General features: G+C 47.5%; 1 protein-coding gene across 3 annotated transcripts in view; it reads left to right on the top strand.

Annotated features, from left to right (window-relative positions):
* Nucleotides 1–271: 271 nt before the first annotated feature.
* TUBGCP3 (tubulin gamma complex component 3) overlaps nt 272–9,785 on the top strand; it is a 72,608-nt gene continuing 63,094 nt past the window's right edge. For 2 of the 3 annotated variants that reach the window (XM_081815215.1, XM_081815214.1), the window contains exon 1: nt 277–447. In XM_081815215.1, coding sequence (XP_081671341.1) covers nt 372–447 — 76 coding nt within the window. In that variant the 5' untranslated portion in view covers nt 277–371. Of the gene's footprint in view, nt 448–9,785 lie in introns of all 3 variants that reach the window. The other variant, XM_081815213.1, reaches the window with a different exon arrangement.

Raw genomic sequence — 9,785 nt, 5'->3', positions numbered from 1 at the left:
CTGACCCTCCTGCGGGGACGAGTGTCGGGGGGGGCGGTCTGAGCACCGGGAGCACCGAGAGCCGCTCGAACAGTGAGCGGCTGGGGCGCCGCTGCCGGAACCCTCCAGGCCTGGCGGCTGAGGTCCGGGGACCGCGCGCAGACGGAGCGGGGAACTCTCCGGCCGGCGCACCCGTGGCCCCAGGCGCCGGAAGAAGCGGAGCACTGTGGGAAGGGCGCGCGGTTTCGGCGGGTTCCGTTAAAATGGCGGCCCCGTCGCCGGCGTTGCCCGCGGGGCCGTAGCCTGTCTGCGGCGTCGGGAAGCTGCGGGGCGTGGGGTGGGCGGGCGAGGGCAGGGGCTCTGCGGGACCCCCTGGGCCGTCCCGGGCGAGGATGGCGACCCCGGACCAGAAGTCGCCGAACGTCCTGCTGCAGAACCTGTGCTGCCGGATCCTGGGCAGGAGCGAAGGTAGCGGGGCTGGGCCGGCGGCTCGGGGCACGTCCAGGAGGCCACCCGTCCGCGTGAGGCCCGGAGGCCGCCGGGGGCCGCGTGGGTCGCGGCCCCGGGGCAGGGCGGCCCCACGCTGCGCCCGCCCGCCTGCGGAGTGTGCAGCCCCCGGGGCGGAGGCCGGGAGGCAGGGAGGGAGGCCGGGCCCTGGCGGGGCTGAGTCACTGCTGCCGCGCGCCGCGGTCTGGGGGGCGAAGCCGGGGGCAGGCGGCTCGCAAGCGCGTCCACCTTCTCAGAGTCGGCGGGTAGGCAGGGCAGGGCGCGGACAGAGCGGTGGACTGGGCCGGGTCACACGGCTGTGGCCAAGCGGAGGGTGACGCGGCGGAGGGGGTTGCCGGGTGGTGGCGGGCCGCATCATTTTCCCTGCCCGTTGGGAAGATGCAGCGGCTTTGAGTAGGATGCGGAGGGGGAGTACACGACTGTTACCCGCCACGCTTTTCTTCTGAGGCCTGAGGGTTGCCCTTTATATAAAGCTGCTCCTGGAGGGTTCGCCCTGCAGATACTGTTTCCCAGACCCAGCCCTGGACAGTGTGTAAAGACATTATGTGGTCGCGGTGCTTTAAAAAATGGCAGTTTGGCCTCTCGGTATTTGTTTTGGCGGGAGAGGTGAGTTGGGGATGCACCGTGGAGGAGTTTTCTGGGTAATTGAAGAAACTGGGTTACTCTTCCTTCTGCACCATAATGTGGCAAAGAAATTGTGCAGTTTTTGCTGGAAGACTCTAAACAAAATTACTTTTAAAATATTGAGACTAAATTTGGATCTTTCATGATTCATGACAGGTACATAATTTATTTGATGTTCTATGGTAAGGGTAAAGGGATAAAGATGGACTTTTTCTGGCATATTAAGTGACACCAACTTCACACAGTTCTTGCGACATTTTATAAAGTTTAACTCTGTCACTTTATTCAGCCAGCAAATCTTTGGGCTCGCCACCCCTAGGCATTAAGCTGGGTGCTGGTGATGCAGACATACACAGACAAGTCGTTCCTCAGGGAAATGTGCCTTCTGGTGGAGGAGACATGATAAGATAGGTGAATGTATGTTAGTGGTAAATGCTGTAATGAAAATAGAGTGGGGTGACGGCGGGGGGAGAGGTGAGGGAAGGCCTCTGAGGAGATGTTTGACCAGAGCTGAATGGAGTGAGGGGGCCCTGGGAGCATCTGGGAAGGGTTCTGGGGAGAGGGACGAAGAGAGCTAAGCTTGTTAGTTATGACTCACTCCAACATCAGTGTTTTCATTATACCGGCGGGTCCTCAATTTTCTTCCAGGGACAAACCACACAATCGTCTGTTCCCGTTGTCACAGATGGACTTTGAAGGGCATTTATTGTGAGGTAGCATGACGTTTCTCAATTAAAAAAATGTTTTTTAAAAAAATTGAGGCTCCTTTTGATTGACCGACTGTTTCATCCCTTCCAGGAGATTAAAGCACATTTGGTTAATTCTTTTTTAATGTCATGTCACAACTGGCCTTATACTTTTGTAATACTGCTTTTTCAGTGCTGTGGTATTGAGGAATAATTGACACTTGTTACTTTTTTTTTTTTAATGTAAGCTCTCCACTGATGTGGGGCTTGAACTCATGACCCTGAGATTGAGAGTTGCATGCTCTATGACTGAGCCAGCCAGGCTCCCCGATACTTGCTACTTTTGTTTTTTGAGAGAGAGAAAGAGAGAGTGAGTGAGCGAGCGAGCTAGGGGGAGCAGGGGAAGGGGCAAGAGAGAGAGGAAGAGAATCTTAAGCGGGCTCCCTGCTCCTGATGTGGAGCTCCATCCCAGGACCCTGAGATCATGACCTGAGCCCTGAGCTGAAATCAAGAGTTGGACGCTTAACTAACTGAGCCACCCAGGCGCCCCTTGTTAGTTTTAATACGAGTTTCATATGAATCAGTTTTTCATAAATATTTAAAATTTTAATAGTTGGCTTGAAGGGACCCTCAGAAACAAAGCACCTAACTATAATGGTATTTGACATTTTTATAAAGTTAGTATAACCATTATTTCTCAACCTTTCCAGCCTGAGAATTTGCTTGAAATGCATACTGCCAGCCAGTGACTGGAAAATTCTCTCTATATCCCTGCCTCTCTCCCGGAGCACATTTTACTTATTATATCTTTGGATAGTCATTTCTGTCTTTGGAGACAGTGTTCTTGATATTACAGTTTCACCTCTGTCAGGGGCAACTTTCCTTTCCATACTTCGTAATCCTTTTTCTGACAAGAGATAACAAAAACAGGAGCTTTTATTTGGTAAGTATTTCAACATAAATGCTTAGGTATGACGACAGTACATGGTGCATTGAATTAAGATGATCGCCCTGATCTGTAGCAGCGCTGGGAGTGTGTCCTGAGCCGCAGTGCAGAGGAAGGAGTCTCGTCTTGCTGGTTCTTGAACCTCAAGTGGTACTGCTGTTGGTGTCATGATTTTCCAAAAATGGTGAGGAACTCTTGATGAAGTTCCCAATAAGTTATGGTCTTCCCTTGATTATATATACTTGGGGAAATCAATGTATATTAACTAGACATTAAGACTTACGTTAAATGTATGTTGAAATGTGCACTAAATGTCTGTTAACATATTGAAATTTCAGAGTTTTAGGCTTCATTTTAAAGTTGTGCTTAGTGGGCTTACTGTTATTTTAAAATGAATTAATATATAAAAATCTTGGTTTAAATTTCTAATACAGTAAATATTGATAGATTTAACCTATATAAATAAACAAATCCTTGGGGTGCCTGGGTGGCTCAGTTGGTTAAGCGACTGCCTTCGGCTCAGGTCATGATCCTGGAGTCCCGGGATCGAGTCCCGCATCGGGCTCCCTGCTCGGCGGGGAGTCTGCTTCTCCCTCTGACCTTCTTCCCTCTCGTGCTCTCTGTTTCTCATTCTCTCTCTCAAATAAATAAATAAAATCTTTAAAAAAAAAAATAAAAAATAAACAAATCCTTTTAAGGATCCTCAATCCTAAGAGTGTAAAGGGGCCCTGAGACCAAACAGTTTGAGAACCACAGATCTAGAGCAATGTTTTTTGTTTTTGTTTTTGTCCTGGAGCGTTGCTTTTCATTCAGCTGGAGCCATGCATTGGATCCCCTGTGGTCGGGGAGAACCAGATAGCAGGGTGGCGGTGGGCGTCACTGGTGGCCCAGCAGCGGATCTGTTGTGTCTGTGGTGTATCTTACTGTGTCTAAGTCTTCGCACCTTGTCACTTTGTATTGTTCACATGGGATGCTTACTCAGAATGAATCTTGTGAGCCCCGTCTGCAGAGATTCTGATTCTGTAGGGGTCGGTGGGAGCTTGGTACTTGCCACACTGGCATGCCGTCCCTGTGACCCGCATCTGGAGGGACGCGGCCTGGCTGGCTCCAGAGCTCCACTCCCCTGTGCTTTCGCTGGCGCGTCGTCCCGGCCTGGAGGACAGCTGCGCTGTCTGCATGAGAAGGAGCAGCGAGGCACAGATGCCGGCCTCACCAGTCAGTTCACTGTCTGTCCCCGGCCACCTCGGGACGCCCTCGAGAGCTCACAGCTGCAGCGTTTGCACTCCCCTGAGCCGCGAGGCTTTCGTGCATCTCTGCGTTTGGTTTTCTTTGATCTGAGTGTGCGTGGAACCTTTTTGGGATATAAAAGGCAGCGGTCGTTTAAAAACTCTTGGTCCCACATCTAACTGCTCTTGGAGCCTTCGTGATTGAGACCATGCAGTCCCAGTGCATTTCTTGCCCTGGTGTCGTACCTCTTCCAGCCCCTCTTCTGCGCTGCTGCCAGACGGTCCTTTCTGGAGAAGAAATCTCATCACACCAGGTGAAGAGAATTCATTTGTTTCCTACGTGTAATCTACAAGATGAAGACCAAATTATCTTGCTGAGAAGTTAAAAGCTGGGTGCTTTGTTGCGTTATGGTTTTAATGGCTGTGGTAGACATAACATGCATTGAAATGACATTTTCAGATTAATAATAATAATAAAAATAGCTAACATTTTCCAAGTACTTGCCAGACACTGTGCTTGCACCGTGAGCTAGTGGATTTAGCTCCCGGTGATGCTGGAAGGTTGGAGAACTTACTGCCCTCACCTTGTAGCTGAGGAGACAGATGTGCAGAGAGTACGTAGTTTGCTCGCTGTCACTGAGCTAGTGAATTGCAGGGCCGAGATAGGAACCCACATCTCTGGTTCCAGAACCTGATGTCTTGAATTAATTCCTTCCTGTTCTGTGTAGCATCTGCCACCTTACTTCCCTGTGTGCTGAGTGGAGGCAGCACAGTGCTAGTCCTGCCCGTGGTGCGGCCTCTCGCCTCCGTCCTCACCTGGTTGTTCTGAACACCTGCTTGTTTCAGAGTGTGTGTGTGTGTGCGCGCACGATTGGCACAGTGTCTGCTCTCTGGTACTCGTCTGATGCTATGTCCTTGAATCTGCTGGTGCCCGGTTCTCCTTGGAGAGATCTTAGAGGCTGGGCAGCAGAGCACTGGCTTCCCTTCCGGGCTCTGGACACATACGGCAGGTTGGAGGTGGGGACAGAATGCGTTCCTCGGGTGTTTTGTGGTAAAAAAAAAAAAAAAGTTGAATACCCTTTTTTTTTTTTTTTTAAGATTTTTATTTATTTATTTAACAGAGAGACACAGCGAGAGAGGGAACACAAGCAGGGGGAGTGGGAGAGGGAGAAGCAGGTTTCCCGCAGAGCAGGGAGCCCGATGCGGGGCTCAATTCCAGGACCCTGGGATCATGACCTGAGCCGAAGGCAGGCGCTTAATGACTGAGCCACCTAGGTGCCCTGAATACTCTTTTTTTTAAATCTTGGACTGAGCCAGTCATTAAAGAGCTACAGCCTGGAACTCCTCACCTGGGTGTCAACGGAATGACTTTAGCTTTTATGATTTGGATTTTAGGACCCATTGGCGTTGGCGTCCTTTGAGAAACAGAATACGCAGTAGCGCTGTGCATCTCCTCGTGTCCTTTCACGTGGCGGGCTCCTCCCTGTCAGAGGGCAGCTTCCTCAGAGAGGCCTTCCCTAAGCAGCCCATTTCACGAGGTCCTCCCTGTCATTTGCTGTCGTGGCATCCTGCTCGTTTTCTGAGCAGCTCTGACCGCAGACTAATCACCTTGTGCGTTACTGGCCTCATTTTTCGGATTCTCACTAAGACTGCCTTGTTAACCACTATGCTCTGTTCTGCTCTTAGGGCCCATGGTGTTTAGCACAGAGTAGCTGCTTAGGAATTATTCTTCCAATTGCTGATTGAGCTTAGCTGTACTCTAGAAAGGGAATAGGATTTGGGGAGTATTAAACTAGAAATTTGTAGTCAACATTGTTTGATATTTCGCATTTTAATCTTCGATGGTTAGGCTCACTAAACAGAAAAATTGCCACTGTGAATTTAATAGTCCGTATTCTATGCAACTACCCCTGCAACTTAGGTATGTTTTATATAAAAATAGCAGATGGATTTTCAAATATTTGATACCAGCAAGAAAGATAGCAAACTTGGTTGGCAAGGAGATGGGGAAATGGAAGGCGGCCGATGAGGCCGAGGTGAGATGCTGCACGGGACCACAGGTGCCTTGTGCAGAGACCGGGGCGGGGGGGTGGGTGGGGGGAGAGGGAGAGCGTGCTTCTGGTGTGGAGGAGGTTTGAGTGTTAGAAAAGTCAAAACTTGGGGCGCCTGGGTGGCTCAGTTGGTTAAGCGACTGCCTTCGGCTCAGGTCATGATCCTGGAGTCCCGGGATCGAGTCCCGCATCGGGCTCCCCGCTCAACCAGGAGCCTGCTTCTCCCTCTGACCCTCCCCCCTCTCATGTACTCTCTCTCATTCTCGCTCTCTCAAATAAGTAAATAAATCTTTAAAAAAAAAAAAAAAAGTCAAAACTTGATGAAACTTTTGGAGCAGAGATAGTAGTCTGATGTACTTGAATAGGTTGTTAGTAAACTAGTTTTTGTAGAACTCAGGATCACGGGAATCTAAAAGTATTTTTAAGTAGGATAATTTTACAGGTACCCCTTTGTAAGCAAGTAGTTTCCACTGCCACATATTTTTTTCTTTAAGCAGTCTCTATGACCAGTGTGGAGCCCAATGTGGGGCTCTAACTCACAACCCAGAGATCAAGAGTTGGACGCATAACCAACTGAGCCACCCAGGCACCCCAATGCCACTTTTAATATGTATTTATAAAATTAATATTTACCCCATAGAAAACTTTAAAAGTATGAAAAAGTATGAGGAAGAAAATTAAAACTACTCGCTAATGTTAGGATTCCACAGAAACACTCTGATTATTTCTTTTTGCTTTTGGTTTCTTTTGCTTTTTCCCCCCTTTGTATTCACCAAGTCCTGAACACATTCTGTGCTATTTGCTTGCCCTGCATGCGTGTGTGTTTGGGTGTGCTTGAGATAGGAAGGCCGTGTGAGGAGGTGACATTTAATGGAGAACCAAGTGACGTAGTGGAAGGAGTCCTGGGAAGATGTGGGAGAAGACGGTCAAGGTCTGAGCTGGAAGCAGGTGTCGTGTGCTCAAGGATTGGCAAGACTGCAAAGCACGGCCAGCGCGTAGCCAGAGCAGCTGGGAGGTGAGAGGCAGGAGGTGCCTTAGTGAAGTGGCAAGGGACCGGGTCGGGTAGGCTGTCCTGGTGAGTTTGGATTTTATTCTTTGTGTGTTCGGAGGGTTCAAGCAGAGCGATGATATCATTTATGTTTTAACAAGATCACTCTGACTTGGATAATTTCGGGGGGCAAAAGTGGGAACTGGGTGACCAAGCTAGCGAGGAGACTCCTTGCAGGTGGTTGGCAGCTTTGGAGTAAATACCTACAAGTGGGATTGCTAGGCAGCACGGAAAGCGTATGCTTCGCTTTTAAAGAAACTCTCACTGGCCAGTGTGTGAGAAGAGCTCCCGAGCTCAGAGAGCTCCCTGCCTGGGTGGGGGCCATCTGTTTTTATGGCAACAGTTCAATAGAGGAATAATGGTGTCTCGTTGTGGTTTTAAATGGTGTTTCCCTGATGAGGAATTTCATTGAGCATCTTGTCATGTGTTTCTTTGCTGTTCATCTTTGGTGAATTGTCTGTTGAAAACTTTTGGATTTTTTTTGGGGGGGGGTGGATTTTTTGGATTTTCCCCCCTTTAAATAGAGAGTTCTCTCTATTTATCTGATTCAAGTCCTTTGTTGTGTTTTGCAGATGTTTTCTCAGTATTTTCATTCTCTTAACAGTGTCCTTTGCAGAGCAGAAGTTTAATCTTGGATGGACTCCAGTGTGTCACATTTTTTAATGGTTCAGGATTTTGGTATTTTACGTAAAAACTCTTTGTCTAACTCCAAGTCACAAAGATTTTTTTGTGAAGACTACTTCTTCTGTTGTTTTTTTCTCCCCCCAAGAGTGTTGTAGGCTTATGTTTTATGCTTACTGTGACATATTTGAATTAACTTTTATATATGTTATACAATGTGGGCTGAGATTCTTTTTGAATTTACCAAAGAAACTATTTTCCCCCCACATTTAAGTTGCTTTATTCTTTAAAGTTTTTAAAACAGAGCTTTAAAGATTTTATTTATTTATTTGAGAGAGAGAGAGAGAGAGAGAGACAGCATGAGAGGGGAGAGGGTCAGAGGGAGAAGCAGGCTCCCCGCTGAGCCGGGAGCCCGATGTGGGACTCGATCCCAAGACTCCAGGCTCATGACCTGAGCCGAAGGCAGTTGCTTAACCAACTGAGCCACCCAGGTGCCCCTAAAACAGAGCTTTGAAAATATAATTTTAAAAAAAGATTTTATATATTTACTTAAGAGTGAGCTGTGGGGGGTGGCAGTGCAGAGGGAGGGGAGAGAGAATCTCAAGCAGACTCTGTGCTGAACGTGAACGCGCCTCGGGGCTTGATCTCACGACCGTGAGTTCATGACCTGAGCCAAAATTAAGAGTCAGCTGCTTAACCGACTGAGCCACCCAGGCACCCCTGAAAATATTGATACCATGGCCCCATTCCAGATCAATAAATCATGATTGGTGAAAGATGGGGTTTAGAATCAGTATGCTTTATTTTAGAATGAGTACAGATTTACAGGAAAATTGTGACTATCATACAGAGTCCCCTTATATTCCACACCTTTCCCTTTATTAGCATCTTACATTAGTATGGTATGATTCTTCCAGTGAGTGAATCTAAGGATGCATTCGCTACATACTTTCCTCAGATTTTCTCACTTGTTACCTGATGTCCCTTTACTCCTGTACCGTTCTTTCAAGGGTACCATGTTACCTTTAGCTGTCATGTCTCCTTGGGCTCCTGTTGGCTCTGATAGTTTCTCAGACTTTAAAAAATTGTTATTTTTTTGATGACCTTGACAGTTTTTAGGATTAAAAGTTATTTTATAGAATGTCTCAGTAGGGATTTAGCTGGTGTTTTTTTTCCTCGTGATTAGACTGTGGTTCTCTCTGTTTGGGAGGAAGGCCCCCAGAGGCAGAGTGCCCTTCTCATCACCTAGTATCCAGGGTGTATCCTGTTAAGTCGCTCATCACAGTGGCCACTGTGGTCTTGACCTTGATCACCTGGCTGAGGTGTGTTTGTTAGATGTCTCTTCTGCCTGGTGCTCTTCCCCATTTCCACGCTCTCCTCTCAAATGGGAAGACACCAAGCAGCCCACACTTATAGGCTGGGTGTTACGGCATACCAGCTCCTTGAAGAGGGGCTATCTACAGAAGTTATTTAGCCTTCATTTTCAAAAATTTCTATGGGGTCAGTGGCAATATCACCTCTTTGATTCCTAAATTTGTGTCTGTCTTTTCTTGGTCACAAATTTATGTTTCTCAATTCCATGGGTTTTTTTGTTTTGTTTTTTTAAGAACCAGCTTTTGGTTTCACTGATTTTGTTTTTCGTATTTCTGTTTTAAGTTTCATTGATTTTTGCTTTTGTCTTTATTTCCTAATGGTCTGAGTTTGCTTTTCTTTTTCTAGATTTTATTCTGTAAGCTGATATTATTGACTTGAGACCCATCTTCCTTTTTTTTTTTTTTTTAATTTATTTATTTGACACAGAGAGACACAGCGAGAGAGGGAACACAAGCAGGGGGAGTGGGAGAGGGAGAAGCAGGCTTCCCACCAAGCAGGGAGCCCGATGCGGGGCTCGATCCCAGAACCCTGGGATCATGACCTGAGCCGAAGGCAGACGCTTGACGACTGAGCCACCCAGGCACCCCTCATCTTCCTTTTTAATAAAAGCATTTTATACTCTACATTTTTTCCTAAACACTGCTTCTGCTGCGTCTCAATATTTTAGTGTGTTGTATTTTCATTTTCATTCAGTTCAAGATTTTCTTTTTTTTTTTTTTTTAA

This window comes from Leptonychotes weddellii, chromosome 3 (genome assembly GCF_054177405.1).
Source record: "Leptonychotes weddellii isolate Sample4059 chromosome 3, ASM5417740v2, whole genome shotgun sequence".
NCBI classification, from domain to species: domain Eukaryota; kingdom Metazoa; phylum Chordata; class Mammalia; order Carnivora; family Phocidae; genus Leptonychotes; species Leptonychotes weddellii.
The sequence above is the reverse complement of the archived record's forward strand: the minus strand, read 5'-3'. Positions and strand labels throughout refer to the sequence as shown.